At 44.0% G+C, this 21,362-nt stretch overlaps 1 protein-coding gene across 1 annotated transcript in view; it reads right to left on the bottom strand.

The window, feature by feature from the left end:
- Positions 1-5,400: 5,400 nt before the first annotated feature.
- Shq1 (SHQ1, H/ACA ribonucleoprotein assembly factor) overlaps positions 5,401-21,362 on the bottom strand; it is a 76,103-nt gene continuing 60,141 nt past the window's right edge. The window contains exon 11 of the mRNA XM_013010592.1: positions 5,401-5,991. Coding sequence (XP_012866046.1) covers positions 5,424-5,991 — 568 coding nt within the window. The 3' untranslated portion in view covers positions 5,401-5,423. The remainder of the gene's footprint in view (positions 5,992-21,362) is intronic.

Genomic DNA, 21,362 nt, shown 5'->3' with positions numbered 1-21,362 from the left:
GAGTAAATAAGCAGGTGAGAATACTCACAAAGTGACACACACTCGCAACAAACAGCTAACCATGATCTGTGGGGAAGCTCCACAGAGCCAGGTGCTCCTGTTTCCAGGGAGCGTCTAGGCTGGTTGCATCAGTTTCTCATGGGATCATAAAACACATCACCAAGTCATTCCTGAGGATGCTGGGTTTGCACTCACTCCAGTCAGAACAATCAGAACGAACAGCTCTCTGGATACAACTTCAAAAACAATGCACACCAGGAAAACAGTTAAAATAGCCAGGCAGGCATGGTGGTACAGGCTTGTAATCTTAGCTACTCTGGAGGAGGAGGAGGTAGGAGGATCAAGGGCCAAGCCCAGCTCAGGCAAAAGCATGACACTCTATCTGAAAAACAAGCTAAAAGCAAAAGGACCAGGGTAATGAGTTCAGTGGTAGAATGCCTATTTGGCAAACCCTCCAGTATGGGTGTGTGTGTGTGTGTGTATTACATATATAGATGCTTTTTGAGGACAGAGCATTCCACAACGCATCTCCTAGCACATCCGCCTGGGAGGTAAATCCTGTCTTCTGCTGCTGCTGTTATTTCCGAGTGCTTAGGCATCCAACTCCACAGCCACCCTTTTCTTTTAGCTTATCTTCTCATGACTTTGGAGAGCAGTCTTCCTTATCTCTGAAACAAATGGCCTCCACAGAGAGCTGAAAACAGCTAAGTCATTTATCTGTTTGACATGTGTTTCCCTGTTTGTTTTCTCCAGCCTTGAGGCAGGAATTGTGTCAATGGTGGACGGGTGCTCCCGTCACTTGAGAGACATGAATCAATTTCCCAGCTGCATTTATCACTGGCTGCCTTAAATCAAGTCTAATCAATGCTTTCTTTCATTTGCTATGGGCTGGGACTATATATAACAGTCAGAAAACAGGCGGGAAAGAGGCAGATCACAAACTAAACTTCCACTGGGATTCAGATGAACCGTTGTTAAGGAAACATTTGGAATCTTTGATTTGCTTAAATGGAGACAGATGATCCATCACAGAGATTTCTGTGTAGGAAGTTTAACGGGAATGTAGTTGACATGAGATGACTTTACATGACAAATCACTTCTATTCAAAGAGATACATTTTGTCAGTTGTGGGGCTTGAACTCAGGGTCTATGCATGGTCCCTGAGCTCTTTTAGCTTAAGGCTAGGGTTCTACCATTTGCACCACAGCACCACTTCCAGCTTTTTTCAGTAGTTAATTGGAGATGAGTCTCACAGACTTTTCTTGCCTGGGCTGGCTTTGAACCACAATCCTCAAATCTCAGCCTCCTGAGTAGCTAGGATTACAGGCCTGAGCCACCAGCGTCTGGCTTAAAAAGATTTTATAACTAACATATTCTGAAGATTCGGTGTATTTTTATAGAGTGTATCTGTTTTCTCACTATTGATTATGTCAGTTGACTTCCAGTTCCAACATATAAAATAATAATCTGTTTAAAATAACATAGCCCTTCTGTTTAGAATCACAGTCTGATAGTCTGACAACTAGAAACTAGACCCTCCCTCTGCTCCCTCTGTTTCTTGGTAATAGAATTTGATCCACACACCCAAAGTGGATTTTTCATTGGCAGGTGTGAAAACCGCCCCCAGCTGTCAACCAATTTAGCATGTGGCAGGGAGCAGCCCTGTCTCACTGGTAAATTAATCTTGTGCCAGTGAAAGATGATACCAGCTTAGTTACAGCCCCTAAAACTAACCATGCCCACAGCAAGGCCCCCATTACTCTTCAAGGATAATGGGAGAGGAGAGATGGAACATAGAAAAATAGGTCAATGATAATGCAAGCTTAGAAGACAAGGCAGAGCTGTGATTCATTGAGATAATTAATATTTCTATCTAATCTGCTGAACTGTGTAGACTTTGACCAGTAGCCTGTCTCAGAAGCGATTAGTGGGCTGACTCATTTCACAGTGCTGGCTCCCCTTGTGACCTGTCGTCAGGTAGCTAAATCGAGGCCAGCTCAGCTCTGGAAAGTCAGACAACAATGATGAACCTTTACTCTGATTTACTACATTCTAGTTTATGAGGTGTTCTCTTAAAAAGTCCTCCACTGGAAGTACAACCAGACATTGCATGTGCATAGGTGGCCTAGTTTGTGTAGACTCGTCACACCTGAGCCGAGGCTCTGCTGTCTGGTCACCCTCCCCTCAAGTCTCAGTTCTTTCTATGAATTACAACTGGGCAGTCTCCTTCCTCTTCTTTCCTTAACTTTCAGGTTTGTTTGCTTGTTTTCCTTCCATCATTCAGGTAGTGCTTTGGGAAATTCATATTGTTACAGGAGATCGCTCAAGTTGTTTGGCAAGTTGTCTGGTTTAAAAACAAATCAAAGGCAGCCCCTTGGGGTGTGCTTTGGGTCACAGATGTAGTGTTGTATAGTGTTCTTAGCTGATCTTCAACAAAGAACAGGTAATGTGATATAACAAAGCTTGAGTCCCTGTGAACAAAGCGTAGGAGAAATAATAGGGCTATGGAGTCTAAAATGAAGGAGTTTACTCACATTGCCCTTAAAGCCCGTGAGGATGTCTAATGAGCTTCTGATTTTAAGGGTTTATGAGAAGGACCACTCTCACCTATTCTTTGAGGAAGGGAGTTTTCTTTTCTCTTTCTTTTTTTTTTGGTCCGGTTGAAGGGCCTGAACTCTGGGCCTGGGCACTGTCCCTCAGCTCTGCAGCTCAAGGCTAGCACTCTACCACTTGAGCCACAGCGCCACTTCCGGCTTTTGTTTTTCTGCTTATGTGGTGCTGAGGAATCGAACTCAGGGCCTCATGCATGCAAGGCAAGTGCTCTACCACTGAGCCGACTTCCCAGCCCGGAAGGGAGTTTTTCTGAGTCTCACAGAAGTAGATCTCATGGAGGATCTTCTGTCAAAATTCCAACATTAAGGACAGAAACTGATGAGGGAAAAAAGTTTCCATGGCTTTGGGCTGGGAAGGTGGCTCAGTGGTAGAGCGCTTGCCTCGCATGCATGAGGCTCTGGGCTCAATTCCTCAGCACCACATAAGCAGGATAAAGCGAGAAGTGGCGCTGCAGCTCAAGTGGTAGAACATTAGCCTTGAGCTGAAGAGCTGAGGACCCAGAGCTCAGGCCCCACGACCGACAAAAAACAAAAAACAAAAAAACAAAAAAGAAAAAAATGTCCATGGCTTTAAAGTTTGTGACCAAAGTAGGTTTGCTCAACTGGCTTGATTTTTGTAGTGGTAAGTGGCTGGCGTAATGGATGATGCATTTCAAACTGGCTTCGGGTCATGTGCGGAGTGGAAAGGCATTTTTCAGACGGTCATAGATATTTTGAAGCTCTCCGGGGAGCCTGAGGAAAGTCTTGGACACGTTCTGACCAAGCTGTTACAGTGTTCAGGAGTTAACACGCATGCCAAATGGCACAGTCACCCCAACTAGCATGTTCGTACAAACTGGAATTTATGTTACGAACAAATCCCTTGCAGTCTTTCTAAACCCAAAGTAAAAAGGATCATACCTTCTCTTGGAATAAAAAAAAAAAATTGCTACTGAGATTAGTGCCGATCAGATTTCATTGCATTTCCTCCCCAAAGCAAATTGGATTAACTCACCCATTCATTCTCCCACCAATTATTTATGGAGCGCTGAGAACATGGTGCTGATGTTCAGTGGTGACAAGATGAGACACAGCCCCTCCTCCCCAGGAACTTATACTCTAGTAGGGATATGCATGCTTAAAATACAAATGGTGACTTAAGCTCCTAGGCAGGAAGACTGATGCCAGACTAGATTGTTCTGGTCTAGGCATAACCTAAAGAAAAGCAGGCACAATATATGAAAGTGTTGTCAAGACACTGGAAAGAGGTGAGGGTGGAGAGGAGGAAGAATAGAAGAAAGAGGGAGGGAGGGACATGGAGAGGAATAGTGAGAGAGGGAGAGAAAACCTGTCTAGTACTGGAAAGGAGTTAGGATGAGGGCTTAAGAGGTACCATGTGAATGGACTGGCAGAGATGGTCAGTACTCGCACAGAGAGCAACGTCCACTTCCATCAGCTACCCTGGAAAACGCTAGCACTCATGGGACCTTGGTAGAAGAAGAGTCTGGAGGATAATCACTGCTGCCTAACAAATCACAAAAGCCAGACCCACAAGGATCAAATTAGAGCAAGTCACTTAGCTGCACCTCAGAACAAAGTGTCTAGAATATCAATCTGTAGGGTTACATATCTAGCACCAGCAAGATACAATTCACAAAGTTTGGCACCGGATCAAAGATTACAAGGCATGAAAAGAAGCAGGAAAACATGACTCATAATGAGGACTTACACCCAGACTTTATAAAGAACTCTCAAAATTCAGAAATAAGAAAACAAACAATGTCTAAAAAAAATTGGCAGAAGATGTGAACAGACACTTCAAAAAGACATGTGATGACAGATAAGCATATGAAAAGACACTCAACCCTGTCAGGCTTAGGAAAATGCAAATTAAAAGCACAAAGGGATGCCCATACACACCTGTTGGCATGGGGAAGCTGAGAAGACTGACCATACCCAGTGATTAACGCTAGGGTGGTCCTCTGTGCTGCCGGGTATAAGCCAGTACAGCCAAGCCACAGGAAAACAGATCCACAGCTCCTTAAAACATTAAACGTATACCTACCATACGGCTCAGCAGAGCCACTTCCAGATATTTACTGAAGGGAAATGAAAGCATATGTCCGACAAAGACGTGTACACAAATGCTCAAAGCAGCTTTATTTGCAACCGTGCAAAACTGGAAACAACTCAGATGCCCACAGTAGGTGAATCCCAGTAGGTGTATTCAACGAAATAATACTCAGCAATGAAAACACAACACAAAACAAACAGGCTGCCACTAGGTTCAATCTCAAAATAACTACTTGGAGTGAAATACTGATCTGATACAATAACATGTAGTGCAAGATTCGATTTATGTAAGATCTGGGAAATGCAAGCCATTGCACTGAACACAAAGCAGATCAGTGGCAGCCCAGGGGGTGCAAGTGGATGGTTTTTGGCTAGAAGTGAGGGACAGATAAGAAAGCCCTTTCCCTCCACCCCTGGAGATGATGGGCAAGGTCATGACCTGGGTTATGGTGATGTTTTACCTGGTGTATTCATAGATAAACGCTCCTCACACCTCAAATATGACTACTTTCTCACATGGTCGGCATACCACTGAAGAGCTAAAAGCCAGCACTGGGCTCCACATTGTGGAGTGCTTAGCACAGTTACACTTTGGAAAAAGTTCTTTAAGAACTTTATTTTTCAAGATATAACAAGAAACCCAAGGTATGAGTAATGTAAGAGTAGCTCACTGACAAATAACATAGGATACATGTGCAGAAATGCATCCAGTGAAAGGCAGTTATCAGCAGTCCCCACAGTGAGCAACCCACGTGGGCTCAAGGGTCACCCGTCCCCACCTCTGTCCCGCAGTCTGCTGTGCTGTCCCGGGCTGTGGAAACCTGAAGGGTGGTGCTCAGCTGATCCTCAAGCTCCTGAATCAATGGTCTGTGCTCCCAGGGGGGCCCAGAACAGGCCATCAGTTGACCCTGGCTGAGGACAGAGTCCTGCCAGACTGTGTTTTCGCGGACCTGGCCATCGCTGAGAAGCAGGGTGCTCATACCCGCCCCCAGAGAGGAGCCTTGCAAAGAAATAATGGGCTCTGTCTGGCCCAGCCGTGGCTGGTCTCCCTCTAAAGCCGGGTCCTTGCCATCACAGGATGAAGAGCTGTCTGATTCTTCCGATGACTCTTCTGCCTCTGATGATTCTTCCGCCTCCGATTCTCCCGTGGATTCTTCGCTGCTTTCGGGGCAGGGGCCAGGACTTGATCTGCCAGCTTTTCCTGATGTTTCTTCCTTCTGGACAAGAAGCGCTGCTGCCTCCAGCTCCTCCAGCTCTAACCCCAGCTGGGCCTTCGTGAGGGAGACTTCTTTCAAGGCTTCTGCAAGAGTACTCAGCTTTTTGGACCTGGACAAGAAGAGATATTAGGATTAAGAAGAGATATTAGGATTATTCCTTGATTAGCCTGGCTTAAAAAGAGGCCAGAGCGGAATCCCCACGCCACCCATCCCACCAAGCATAAACAGCAAACTTGGAAGATATACGTGAAAAAGGAGATGGGACGAAAGCATTATAAAGAAATGCAGATTTTATGGTCTTGGAATAAGGAAGGCTTTTCTAATCATGACTCAAAATACAGAAGCCACAAAAGGGAAGCTTGATAAATTTAAGGAAAAAAAAACTCCTTCAAAGAAGAAAAGAAAGAAAGAGGGGAGGGGAGAGAGAGAAGGAAGGAAGGAAGGAAGGAAGGCAGGAAGGAAGGAAGGAAGGAAGGAAGGAAAAGCAAGGTACACACTCCCTACCCTGCCCCATGATAAGCTACACCAAAAGGCTGACTTGAAGCAGAGAAAATCTTTGCAGCTCACAAGACCAGGCCCTCCTTCCCCTAACAGAGTTCTTAAAAGTGGATACAACAATCCAACATAACAATGGGCAGACATACAAGCAGACAATCCTCACAAGAGAAAATACAAGTGACATTTAAACACAAATTCATTATATACTGAGATACTGGCAGTTTTTTTTGGGGGGGGGGTCCAGTCATGGGGCCTGAACTCTGGGTCTGGGTGCTGTCCCTCAGCTCTTCAGCTCAAGGCTAGCACTCTACCACTTGAGCCACAGCGCCACTTCCAGCTTTTGTTTTTCTGCTTATGTGGTGCTGAGGAATCGAACCCAGGGCCTCAGGCATGCAAGGCAAGCGCTCTACCACTGAGCCACTTTCCCAGCCCATATCGCCTATTTCTAAGGCTGTGAAGGGACAATCACTTTCTTTTCTCTTTTCATTTTTATACCAGTACTGAAGCTTGAACTCAGGGCCTGGACACTGTCCCTGAGCTACCCCTGTCTCCCTGCCCCTCCTCCCCTTAACCCCCCCCCCCCCCCCCCCTGCCCCTTTTCTCAAGGCTGATATTCTACCACTTGAGCCATTGGTTCACTTTCGGCATTTTTTGTGGTTAACTGGAGATAGGAGGGCCCACGGATTTTCCTGCCTAGTCCAGCTTCACACTATGATCCTCAGTTTTGAGTAGCTAGGATGATGAATTTTGAATGGCTCATGAATGTCCCCCAAAGGCCCACGTGCTGAAGTCCTGGTCCCAGCCTGTGCCAGTGGTATCTAGTTCAGGCTGGTGGGGAGGTACCTTTAAGGTGGGATCCAGAGGATGCCCTTGAAAGGGATTGTGGAGTCCTAACCCCACTCCATCCCTCCCTTCCTCTTTCTTTTTGGTTTCTAGGCACCATGAAGTAACCAGGCCTTTTCTGCCGCATGCTTCCGCCATGATGCGCTGTCCAAAGTAGCAGGGCAAGCATGCACTAAAACCTCTGAAACTATTAGCTAAAATAAATCTTTCCTCCTGTAAACTGACTGCCTCAGGTACTTTGTTATGGTAACAAAGCTGATTAACACAACTGTTCCTCAAACATTTATTCCCAACAACCGCCTTTGGAATCAGTTCCACTGGTTTCCCTCCATAGCTGAGTAAACAGGTTCTGAGGGGTGAAGAGAGCCACAAAGGCCACATCCCAGCCACAGGGAAACCCAAACCTCAATATGCAGCCTTCCACCAACACTGGGGCTCTATAAAGCTTTTTTTCCCCTCCTTAAGACCACAATCGTTGCTCTTTCCCAGTCTGAGTTCTGCTTCACATCTTCCAAATGTGTAAATTCTGACACAATGCCCAACATTCTCCAAAGGAAGCATGACTAACACCTTTAGCTTAGTAACAGTAAAGGCAGTATACACCTAGGCTTTAACTTCAGAAGTTTAGAAAGGAGGGAAAATTGAATTACTTTTGTTAATACTGGGCTGGGGATAGCTCAGTGGGAAAGCACTTGTTCAGCATGTGCAAGGCCCTGGGGTCAGTGTGCAGATGCACAGGGTGATGGGGTGGGGCTGAGATCATTTTGTGAATATTAATGAATACATTAGATTTATCAATTCCCAAGTGGAAATTACTTGGAAATGTTATTGTCTACTACACAATGTTTCTCCCTAAGTGTCTTTTACAAATGTAGATGCTGCAAGCTCCTCCTGTTACTCCTCCTGGCTCTTTTCAGGCAGCACCCCACTACAGCCAGGCTAACACCTGCCTGATGTCACAGACAGGAAAGGGGCGAGGAAGAGTCCTGTGATGCAAATAGGAATCATGCTTGAAACCAGCCAGGTGAATTTCTATCCTTCAGGCAAAAGCTTGTTTCTCACTCTACGATTAAATATATATGGTTAAAAATAAAGGGCTATGTGTTCAGTTTTGATCTTTCACCAAGCTGATTCATTGCTATTTTTTATTATCCCACTTTTTGTAGTCCAAGCTGGCTACTTTCCTGATTAGCAATAAAGTTCTGGTATAAAGTATAAGTCTATAAAAGCACTATTCTAAATTCTCCAAACTAAAATTGGTATTGAACAAAAGTTAGGTCTACATATATAACAAAACAAAAAGGAAGCATTTCCTTTGGGAAGGAATTAAACCATGACAGAGCAGTCATTTTGTTCTTTCAGCCACAGGTTGGTTCTAATCTGTCACTCCCTGTGAATTCTAGAACTTATGCTGTAATAATGGTGCTGCCAGTTCAGCTTCTTTAAGGTAGGCAGCGGGTTTTCTGATATATTCCAAATGAACATAGCTAGCCCATGTGAAAAATACTGCCAAATGACATTATTAGACATCCAGACTCTTATAAACACCATTCTGGTAGATCATGAAAAGCTCTGTGGCGTATGGGACATGGTTGTAGTGTTATAAAGAGAATCTTTATACTAGAGTGAAGAGATTTAATATCTAAAAGAGATGCAACACATGTAGTATTTTAATAAAGTTATACTCTAGGTTTTTCTTAGAAAGTTACTGTAAACTTAATCCTATCATGTAACCTTTAAGAAAAGTTTTCATTCTACATCTGTGGGATAATATCCTATCTGGAAGATTTAAAAACTGATTGTTGATGAGTAACAGCAGATGTAACTGTCGGGAAAGCTTGGTACATGCCTCTGCCAGCGCCGCGCTAATAAGAAATTTCCTCGCTAACTTCACACTGGTAACCCAGGGCATAAATGGAAAGCAAGCATCCTGTTTCTCACCATAGAGTTTCATCTTCAACCACCAACCAAGTTCTCACCGCTTCCTGCAATAACTGCTTACCACAAGCTCTGGTAAATGACTACGTTTCATTTCTTCTGCCTAAACCCAGTGGACTGCCAGCCAAGCCCCGCTGATGTCAGAAGACAATCCGAGGCCTGTTCATATGGGACAGCAGACTGGCTAAGACACTCCATTTTCTATTCACCCCTCAAACCCAATGCTTACAGTCTCAGCATCTATCTGGGGCCAAGCAGAGTTTCTTCTTAAAGGGCACTGATGATAATGTCTTATCATTATTCCTGTCTACTGAAAACTCAGAACCAACTCCCATCTTTAGGCTCTCTTCCCCAAATACCTTTCTATACCTAATCAAAAAGGCTATAAAGCAGAAGTTGTTATATGATTCCTAGCTGGCAACTGAGAGCCGCCATAAAAAATAATTACCAACTGATATGTAGATAATTCAGAACTGTCTGATGTTTTACTGTAGTAGCCAAAACTACTCCCAGCTTTGTCAGGAACAGAAACATCCAATTCCTTTGAAAAAGCAAGACATACTTAACTTGGGCCAATGCAATGACTTCTCTTTCAGTTGCCAAGATGCCAGCCCTGATGTGGGCACAGATGATAAGAAACACGTCATCTATGGATAGTCACGAAACCCTTGTATTTGTTTTCTATAGCTGCCACAGCTGACAACTACAAAGTGGCCGTGAGTCCAAATGAAGGTGCCAGCAGTGGTGAACTATCGCCCATGTCTTTCTTGTAGTGTCCCATGTTACTGGCAACCACTGGTGATCCTTGACTCAGTACAAGGCTCCCAGCTGCGCCTGCCATCACAGCATGTTGACCCTATGTGCCTGTGACTTCCCCTCCATACAACCATTTCCCGGGGGGCTTCTTAAGAGAACATAAATTGTGCTGGATTAAGGCTTCACCCTACCTTACCGTGACCTCAGCTCAACTAATCTGCGCAGAATCTACTTCCAAATAAAGTCAGATTCTGAGGCTCTGGGAAGGACAAGAATTTCAAAGGGGCACATGCTTATACAACACATTACAGAACCGGACAGTAACCATGACCAGAAAAAGACCTTTTAATCAGCTTAAACCAGAGACTAAAATGTAATAGCAAACAGTGATGGAAGGTTTACACTTCACCCTGACGTAGTGATGAAATATTTAGCAACCTGAATAATATGCAGGTTTTAACTTCATATACACATGGATTCTCAAGATAAAAAAATGGATCAAATACAAATTATATTACTCACAGCTCTAACAGAATTTGCTTTACAGCACCATCACTTTATGTTGGTCTTTGAGGAATGTTCACTAATTTTTACAGAAAATAAACCAAGGCATCATCACTTTTGTAAAAGGTTTCTCAGCATATGGATGCTCAAATGACCTTTTGTTATCCAAAACAAGGATTTCCCCCTAATTTTACTACTATTGTCAAGCTTCCTTCTTTGATTGTTAGTGAATGCCATGATTCAAGCACAGCTTCTGAAGCACCTCCACTGCCTTCATGACTGCCTTCATGCTTTTGTCTAGGGCTGGCCTTGGGCTGTGGTCCTCTTATCTCTGCCTCCCATGTAAGTGGGAATATGCCATGCTTGTTGGTTATGATGGGATCTGCCCTATTTGCCCAGGCTGGCCTAGAACCTCAATCCTCCTAATTTCTGTCTCTTCAATAGCTGGGATTACAGGCATGAGTCCACCACATTTAACACCCTACCACTGTTTTTCTTTTAAAATTTATGATAGGCCAGGTGGCTCACACCTGTAATCCTAGCTTCTCAGGAGGCTGAGATCTGAGGATCACAGTTCAAAGCCATCCTGGGCAGGAAAGTCCATGAGACTCTTATCTCCAATTAACCACCAGAAAACTGGAAGTGGTGCTATGGCTCAAGCGGTAGAGCGCTCACCTTGAGCTGAAGAGCGCAGGGATAGTGCCCAAGCCCAGAGTTCAAGCCCCATGACCAACAACAACAAAAAAAATTATGACAGGCTTTAGTCCTTAAATAGAAAATGAAAATAAAAAAATGTTAAAATAGGTTTATTACTATGTATCTGGTAGAGTGAAAGACAGATCCAAAAAAGAGTCTCTACAGCTGTAATCAAGTTAAGAGGCGGTGAGGTCACACTGCATGCACTGGGGCAGGGGTGCTAGTCCGATGCATGCCTTAGGGGTTCTATCCTGATTGGAATGGGGAGTTGGCAAGGACTGGGCAGGAAGTCCTATGGCTGTGCCTTATGACCACTAGGCAAAGGCCAAGAGGAAAGTGCTCAGAAACATGTCCACCTTAACACTCAACTCTCCCCAGAATCCCTACTCACACCTCTTAGGTGGCTACATGACTTCAATTGGCTCTACTGTCTTGCTCTCACTCCAGCTTGTCAGATTTTGTCTAAGTGCCCCATGGAGATCTTTAAGAACTGAAATTAGAATCGGAATGCTCCTTAAGTAATGCTGAATAAATGAAACCACACATGAAAATTATAAGACGATACTTAACATTTTAGTTACACACAGTTCAAAAGCAGACAAAACCAACTGCCAGCAAAGAAATCAGGATGCAGGTCATGGGGTAGTGTTGAGAGAGTGCAGGAAAGACCCGCTGGGGGTCTCTGCATCACAACTCTGGGCCAGGTGGGTTCCTGGTATCTGGCTGTATGAAGGCTAATGACTTATATACTTATAATCTGCACAGACTTCAGCAAAAATCGACTGAAAAAACACCCACCCATATTGGGAGTCTTGGAATCATCAGGCATCTGGAGGTTGGTTGGGGAGAAGGGGGTGGAGCCAAGTGTGTAGAATGGGAAGTATGGGTGGCATCCAGGGACAGCATCAGCTTTCCCCAGGAAAGCAAACTGTTGTGACTCCTAATAGTTTACCCCTCACCTCAAAGTTCTGTTTAAAAGGCAAGCATGCTCTTCCAAACTGCCAAGAGAAAGGTCCCTCAGCCAGCTCAGTATGTGTGCAGAGAACAGGCCACATTTCTTTGCACAAGCACACAGTTCACTGCTACTGAACTTATTCCTCAGGTAGGAAAGCACTGCCTTTGGGTCATTTCAGCTGTCACTAGAAAAGACATTTTCTCCCAGGACTTGGATCCACAGACCAATCTTAATACCTTCCAAACTAAAGAATTTATTTTCTTTATTTTTACTTTAGTATTGTTTCCAAGTGTCTAATACTTTCTTTTAACAAAAATCTAAATGGTATCACTAAGAATCTTTATTCTACTTGAGTACTTAATCAAAGGGAGAAAGTTTACTTGACTTGTATTCTATTAAACTTATTTTCTCAAAAGTTTTTATTTTAAAGCACATAAATGTTCATTAACACCTAATATCTATAATTGTAATGAAAATACACATGATTACAGGAGACCTCCCCTTGGAAGGAAAAAAGACAGCCATGTTAAGTTTTCAGGCATTCTGTGCATTATCACTGTAGGACACACAGTGGGGAAATGCTTTTGGTAGAGCTCAGCTGACTGGGGTTGGTTGCTGGGATTCTTGGCACTTCAATTGTTTTGTTCACTCTTAATAGAAGAGCACATTTTACTAACACATTTCTCTGTGAAACAATAGTTAACTTAGATATTAGAATCAAATTCTGCAACTCAGGTGAACACTTTGATGAATTCTACTCAGGTGCTTGTTGACATAGGCTTCTATAGACAGACTAAAAGTGCATACTCTTAAATCTATAATGAAAGGCTAAGATTAATCAAATCATATGCTTTCATTTTTCAAGCTTCCTCTTCAAAACCACAGAAACTTCTCTGGCATTCTTCATACCTACCCTGGGGCTTCTTACTCTGTTTGTCATCTCCTTAGAAATTATATCATAGATTGTGCCACTTTAAGTTTACTCTCATCAGCCAGAGGTCTAGCTAATTAGTTTCTGAACCTCAATCCCCTGAAATAATTTTTTTTCCTTTCATTTCTTCCTCCCTCTTCTCTCTCTTTATTTCTGTTTATGCCAGTATGTACCAGTACTGGGGCTTGAACTCGGGGCCTTGTACTCTTGGTTAGCTTTTTGCAACCAGCTGGAGCTCTACTATTTTGAACTACATCTCCACTTCTGGCTTTTCTTCTGGAACTGAGAGTCTTGGATTTCTCTGTCCAGGTTAGCTTTGAACCAAGATCCTCAGGTCTCAAACTCTTGATATCTAAGGATTACAGGCATGAGCTATCAGCATCCAGCCCCGGAAATAAAATTTCTAATGCCTAAATTCAACAATAGACTGACCATGTCTTATCTGGAATTCTTGTACTTGTTCTTAGACCTCCTGAGACTCCGAATTTTGAGCTTTTAATTTCCTCTTAGAAAGAAAGTACGTATGCCACATGTGACCATGACTCCCAGCAGTGTCCTGTCATCAATGACCGTAGAATTTCTCAAGCCAAAATATATGATTTGTCACTTCATACCTGTCAACTCTTACGTCCTTACATGAGTTCATGCTAGAAGGTTTGCTGCCAACTGCCCTGAAAACTTTAATTTTCTTGATGTGGCGTTGTGGGCTAGTATCAGAAACCATCAGACTGAGCTGTGGCTTTCCAGCTCACTGTCCCAGGCCCAACGCTGGTCTTTGAACAAATACATATTGACCAACAATCATATGTTAGTTATAGTGGGTATAACAATGGCCACAAAGTACAGTTTCTGATCCAAAAGATCATGTCTTCTCTATGTATGGCAAAGAAGTAGCCATGATAACCCAAAGTGGAAGAGGAGAGAACATTTAGGGGAAAGAGTTCCATCTGATATAACATGAAGGTAATAAGACTGCTGAAATCCTCATTCTTCCCAGGCTATTTTAAAAAAAAATATTCAATTATCAAATTCTTTAAGGGGAGGGAAAAAAGCACATTTATTTCTGCTCTTCTGCCTGGAGTGTACTGTCCTTAAGAAAAAGCCATTCCTCATTATTTGAAAGTATATGAGAATTCACCTACTCACTAACATTTGTTTGAAAATCAACCTCTACATCAGTATTTACGGTGCCTTTGTGGCCTTTTGCTGTCACACCCAGGAGGTGAAAGCTTTGAGTTACCTGATACACGGGGCCCTAGCTGGGGTGGGAGAGAAGCAGAATGCCCTGCCTCTAGTTCAGCGTTGGCCTCTGCACTCCAAACAAGTGGTTTGGTTGTTGTCGTTGTTTTTGTTTTGTTTTTAAACACAGTGTCTTGGTTTCCACATTCGTGCTTTTTGCTGGTGATTCTGTTTAAAATGCTCCCCAACCTGATTCTGGTGTTCCTAAGGGGAAGAGGGCCGGACATAGCTTTCAGAGAAGGGCTTACAGTGCTGCTGGCCATGACTTCAAGGTAGAGTCAGCAGTGTTTATTAAATGCGGAGTCTTTAAACAGAAACACGCACATGAAAACAAGGTTTCTATTGATCAGCTGGTGGAAGTGTGGTGCCTACCCAGCAGCTCCCCTAGGAGCAGCGGCTCAGGTTTTTGCTAGTTCAGTGTTTGCAGCCTTTCACAGACCAGGACTCTCAGAACGGCAGGAGTCAGCCACCAGACACCCAGGAGGTCAGCTGTTTGGGCTTGGAATGGGGTGAGGGAAGGACAGGAAGAAGAGGCAGAGGCTTCTAGAAAAGGATTAGTATTATCAACGGAGGCTGTTCTAAGGCTATGAGGAGTGGAGAGGGGAGCAAGGCAGGAAGGAGGCTTTAGTGACATGACATGTGGAAGCAGCCACTACCTCCAGTGTCACAGGGACAGCATGCAGGCCTGCACCTTCTCCTTGTTCCTCACTGTGACGCATTGACTCTTTACCCACAAACTTGTACTCATGTATACAAACACAATAAACAGCAACTAAGTTAGATACACAGGTATCAGAAAAGGCCACAGTTGAAAAGGTGCTCAGAGAGCAACTCAGGGTTGGGGACAGTCATGCACGTCTATGCATGGTTAAGGAAAGCCCCACAAAAAAGGTGACATCAGGTACCAAATACACTAAGAGGCTGACATTGTGGGATCTAGCTTATTCTTGCCTTTAGCTATCATACTTCTCCCCACCTTCCATCTCTGGTTGATTACCTACCTAGTGTTTGGTACATCCACTTCTGGCTCCTCATGTAGCCATTATGAGTCTCTAGATCAAGTACCATCCCTAGACAACCTCTTATCAAACCTTCTGTCCAATTCTGGGGGCCAATTTGAAACTTAAATTCCTATTTGCCCACACTCATACTCTATAATCAAAGCCTCAGCCTGATATCCAGCCCACACTGTCCATGTACATGGAAAGCAATAACACATCACCTCATTTCTTCAAAGGAAGACCCAGAGGTTTAAGAGAATGCAAGAAAAAAATTTTGGCTGGAATTTCACATTATAAATATGAGCTGGATAGCATTTTATATTATAAATATAATAAGCTGTATCATTTTACAACTAACATAGCTAGGAAAGTAGTTATATAAGCATTCAGCCACTAGAAACACACCAGGTAATGACTTCATCACTTGCAAGCACATCTCCCGGATGAGGCCTAGAGAATGTAAATGACATCAGGTAACAACACAGGGGAGTCACAAATCCCAAGTACTAATGTTCTCCCGCTGGCCTTGGCCTTAGGGGTTTCAAACTGCTTCCACATATACGAGCCTGGCTGATCTCATCCACCGTGTTAGGAGGTAAGAAACTCTCCGCACTCCTTGGATGGCCAAGTGTTTACTCTCCAGAGCCACAGGAGTCATATGTGGCCTGATTTTCATATGCACAGACCCATGTGGGTAGGCTGGACCATCCTCAGAAGCAGTAAGGCCACCTCCGTAAATAATGTTAATTGATGACATAAAAGTTGACCAAGGTGCTGGGAGCCAAGGCTTGTTAGTAGAACCAGTCCTTCATCATGCCACCCACACTGGACAAGGCACTCATGGATGTACGTCTCCCAGGCTAGTTTTATCAAACTGAAGCTATATTTGACCTAGTCCACATTATACTATAGGGACAATGACTCTCAGAGATGAGCGCTCCAGGAGTTTGCTGGTCATCTCTAAAATCCTACGTTCACTTAGTCCTCAAGAATCACAGGCAAAACTCTATAATTAGAACTGAGGAGTTGCCAATATGTCCCAGTCAGACTCAAATTGCTATCGACAAAAATTACTGACTACTAAATATAAGAATGAAAGAGTGGCTGTGAGAGATTATTTTACTAAATATAGGAACACACAGTACCATTTAAACATCCACTGTGAGAGGATGGTGATTAGAACCAAACCTGTTGGCTGCCGGGCATTTCGTGTTCCTACAAGAACTGGATGCAAAAACCTAATTATGGTTTGATTCAAAGGATAGTGTTGAAATGACTGAAATGTTTCCTGCTTAGAACAAGAGCCACCACACTCTACACTCTGTGGAAGCAAACCCAGGCCCACAAAGAAACAGGGAGCACAGAGCTTGGCTTCGATCAGAGCTGCAGACCCCACCTGCCTAAAAAGGCAGAAGCTCTTCACTCCCTTACTCAACAACACAAGGAATCCGGTGAAACGCGCTGAGAGGGACACATTACACCCATCGCTGACCCTGCTGCAGGCAGGAAGAACTGCCTCTGCCTTGGCTTTGATTTTCCAAAACCTGAGCCTGAGGGAGAGGCAGCAGGACTTTCTTCTTGCCTACTGTCCGGAAGGCAAGGTGCATTAAGATGGCACCTGGAAGAATATCAAATGCAGAAGAAAAGGGAGTAAATAAATAAATAAATAAATAAATAAGCAACACAACAACAGGCTAAATGTGGAGAGCTGCTGTCAGCAGCTAGGAAGGAGATCAGAGCCTTACACAAAGGTAACTAGGTTTACACACAGGACTCAGAGCGCTGCTGTGATCTTTGTCATGCTCTTAGCCTGCTGTGTGTGACAAAGTCTGTGCTGGAAGCCTGCCTTCCTCGTGCACTTTCTGTTCCTATTGTTCAGTGGCTGTCTAGAAAAGAAAACAACAGGACTGTGCTCCATGCTCCTGCAGGGAGCTGAAAGTAGCAATGCTGGAGCCGTAGTTTGGTCCTTGACAAATATATGCAGATTGTTTCCTGTACCACAAGCCTCCTCTGTGCTAATGGTGAGCCACAGTAGGCCTTGAGAACAAGGTTCAAACTAAGCCACCAGGCTGACAGGCCTGTTTCTCACCTAAACACCGTGGAGCGCTGTGACAGCATCCAAAAGCCACTCTGCTCCAGTGCAGTCACTGCTGCTACCCAGATGCCACATGGCCTGAGTGCCCAGGATTGCTAGGCATGCTGCGAGGCCCTTGCAATCCAGCAGCAAAGAAAAAAAAATGGCTCCGATTTGCCTAGGGCCTGCAGTGTGTCTGGAACCCAGTCCAGCATGAGAGCTCCTATGTTAAGCCAAGGCCAAGGCCACAAACTCTGTGGCTGCAGGGCCAGACAGATGGAGCCTAGTGGGTAGATGAGGGTCTGTGACAGAGGGGAGAGCACTTGTCCTACATAATGGGGACAGCTGGCCCTAGCTCCAGCCAATTTTGCCATGTGGGGATGTGGGCCCAGCAACTGCCAGTACTTCTATGATTTCAAGAGCAGCTGTAAATCCAGACTTTTCTATAAAATCTTCCAATTTTTAAGTGTTGACAACTAATTTAACTTTTCCTAAACTTACTGAGAGCTAAATGTGACCCAAGGGCCTCTAGCTTGCAACTTCATACTTGCAGATCTAGTTTCACCTCTCCATTCCTGCGCACCCTAAGTACTCAACACATAGACCACCACTGCAGGATGGTGATGACACCTGACAGGTCAGTTCTGACCTGAGATTTGCTCCAAGGAGGCTCCTGCTAAGATCATCTTCCTTTTATCGATGTGCCAGGTCAGATCCAACACCTTCAGGTCCCTGCTCCAGCCTGATGTTCCCTTCTGTGTCTTTCTTATTACCATATCTTTAACAACCAACTGAGTTGAGGAGGGGTCACTCAGAAGTTCTCTAACTATGGTCCCTGTATATCTCGTCTTCTCTCCCTAGCTAGACCAGAAGCTTGTAAGACACTAGGTCTGATGCTCATCAGCAAAACATGCAGGGCCACCAGGGGGTTGCAAGTTCTAGAAGACACCAGATGGCTGGGTGACCACAGCAAGGCAGCCAAGACTTCTGGCTCTGATGTCAAACAGGCCTGGATTACTTGATCTCTCCAAGTTGCAATGAGAACATAACCAAAACTCGGGCAGCCTGTGAGATGAAGAGAGATAATGTTCATAAAGTTCTTTGCCCAATGCCTGGAATATAGTACACACTTGATAAATAATACAGCTACTTCTATGGACTGACCACCTCAGTTCAATGAGCATCACTTCAACATAGCTTTGATCTTAGCAGGTATTTACTGACTGTGAATTCTGGGTTAATATGTCCTAAATGTACTGCAAGGATCAGGCCACCCAATTTTGCCAATTCTTTTCTATTTTAGGGATAGCTGAAGTGAGAAAGAGTTTAAATGGCTGTCCAAGGACAGCAGGTATCTGAAGCTGCTAGTAGGCCCCAGATCCCAACTCGCTCAGTTCTAGAGGCAGGGGAAGATTCTCTGATCCCAGCCTTGCAATTAAAAACAATACTTGGGTTTGTGGCTCCTAGCTTAAGAAGAGAGAATGAAGCCAGGTACCGTAGCTCATGCCTGTCATCATAGCTACTTGGAAGGCTGAGAACAGGAGGATCATGGTGGTACACACCTGTGATCCTAGCAATGACAGGAAGCTTCAAGGGCAGCAGTTCAGATGCAGGCCCAGGTGGGAAGTACAGAGAAACATGGCCAGAGGTGTGGGCTCAGTGATGTCATACTATCCTAGCAAACATTAAGTCTTGATTTCAAACCCCAGGGTGTGTGTGTGTGGGGGGGAGGGGGAAACACACACACACACACACACCAGAGTACATCTTAGAAGTTCCAGGAAGGAAGTATTTGCCACACACACACACACACACACACACACACACACACACACACACACACACCAGAGTACATCTTAGAAGTTCCAGGAAGGAAGTATTTGCCACACACACACACACACACACACACACACACCAGAGTACATCTTAGAAGTTCCAGGAAGGAAGTATTTGCCTCTCTCAGTCTGACCAGGAGCTCACAGTTTGTTCAATAAACTAAGAATGATAGAAAAGGGAGGAAAGTAGGGTAGAAGCATAGCTATGATCATGGAAGGCAAAAACTGATGCTGACTAAATACTAATGGTAAAAGTGCTTTACTGACCACTGAAAAACTGACTGGGAGCAAAAGAGAACAGTGTTCACCCTCCAATATCCACACAGCTGAGGAGGAAGGTGTTGAGGCCACCTCAGCTGCTTCAGATGGAAGGTCTCTCACTCACAGGAAGTTTACCATGCTGTGGCTACTCCTGATGGGGCTAAGCAAGAATAAAGGGGTGACACTGCAGAATGACTCACTAAATAAAGGCCTAAGGAGAAGAGGATTCTGACAGAATTTTCAGTTCTGTGACTGGCTGCATTATATGACTAGCACCAATGAATTGATATCTACATTGGCTTTAACTCTTACAGAGAGAAGACTTTGGTGGATTATTAGAGAAAGCCAGGGCAACGTGTAACCTGCTAGGAGTGTTAGTGATGTTTTTATAATCCAGAACTCAGAAGACTAGGCAGGAAGATCACAAGTTCAAGCAGGAGGACGGGTGTCCAGTCAGAGGTGCATGCTTCCACTGTGAGGAAGAGGATGTAAGGAAGGGTCAGACATTTAGGCTTTTATCCTGTGGACCAGGGGAACGTCCAAGGACTTCTGAACAAGACAGCGATGGTTATATTATTTCAGAATGGCCAGGCTGACATTCCAGTGGGAAAATCCAAGAAGCAGTGTCAGACTGTGGCAGCATGTGGCAGGAAAGGAGAAAGGAAGGAAAGGAGACCAGAAGAGAGGGACGTCCACAAGAGGCTAGAGGAAGAACTAAAGACACTGTGGAGTTGGGAATCACAGACAGAAAGATGTGACTCAAGGAAACCAAACATGATGACTCTAAACCAAAATGTGGAAAGGTATAATTGGTCCCCAAATTATTACTGATGTATCTCAATAATTTGGGGACCAGTTCTGTACATCATATGTTCAAAGTACATTTCTCCACATACACAACAGGTAAACTTACCATTATATTTGAGTTTATTGGAAACCAGTCATCAAGTTGATGCCATGTATGCTGGGTCCTGCCTGTAAATCCTACCTCTTCAGGAGACAGAGGTAGGAGGACGTAGTTTGAGGGCAAAAAGTTCATCAGAGCCCTTCTGAATAACAAGACAGGCATGAGGTATGCACCTGTCACCCCAGCTATACTGGATCACAGGTAGGGATTGTGGTCTGAGGACAGCCTTGGACAAAAGTAACAAAATAACAAAGCCAAAAAGAGGACAGAAAGCATGGCCCAAGTGGCAGAGCACCTGCTTAGCAGGCAGGAAACCTGAATTCAAACCCTAATACTGTCAAGGTTTACTAAAAAAAAATGTTGATAAAAATTAAACCCTGCAAAGACCAGAATATAAGCAAGACAAAATTTAAAAAGTACCTTGGACAGCTATGCTACTCACTATTAAACAGAACAGACTGTAAGGCAAAAGGTTTTACAAGTGATAAAAATAGATTACTACATAATGAAAAATGTTAACTCACCAAGAGATAGAACTATCATAACAATTTATAACAATTACAAACTGTTAACAGCAAATGACACGCCTTTACACAGAAAGTAAGAACTGACAGGTCTACAGGAAGAAATTGACAGGACTGTCAGCACAGCAGGAGATGTCCATACATCTCTCCATTCAAAACTGACAGCTCTCTCTCTCTCTCTCTCTCTCTCTCTCTCTGTCTCTCTCACACACACACACCCATGAGGACATACAGAAGGCTAACAATAGAAAATATATGCCCTGGCAGAGTGGCTCACACCATAGAGAGCCCACCTAGCAAGCGTGAGGCCCTGAGTTTAAACCCTAGCACTGCCAAAAATAATTATTTTAAAGAATAAAATAAAAAATTTATGAAGAGTGACTATATTGTAGGTAGTTACAAAATTAATTTCAGGTTGTTTCAAAATAATCGTATCATTCTTTGAAAGCAATGCAATGACTTTACAAATCAACAATAAAAATATTACTGCTAGCTGGGCATTGGTGGCTCATGCCTGT

Source organism: Dipodomys ordii, unplaced genomic scaffold, assembly GCF_000151885.1.
Source record: "Dipodomys ordii isolate 6190 unplaced genomic scaffold, Dord_2.0 Scaffold12, whole genome shotgun sequence".
Classification (NCBI taxonomy): Eukaryota; Metazoa; Chordata; class Mammalia; order Rodentia; family Heteromyidae; genus Dipodomys; species Dipodomys ordii.
The sequence above is the reverse complement of the archived record's forward strand: the minus strand, read 5'-3'. Positions and strand labels throughout refer to the sequence as shown.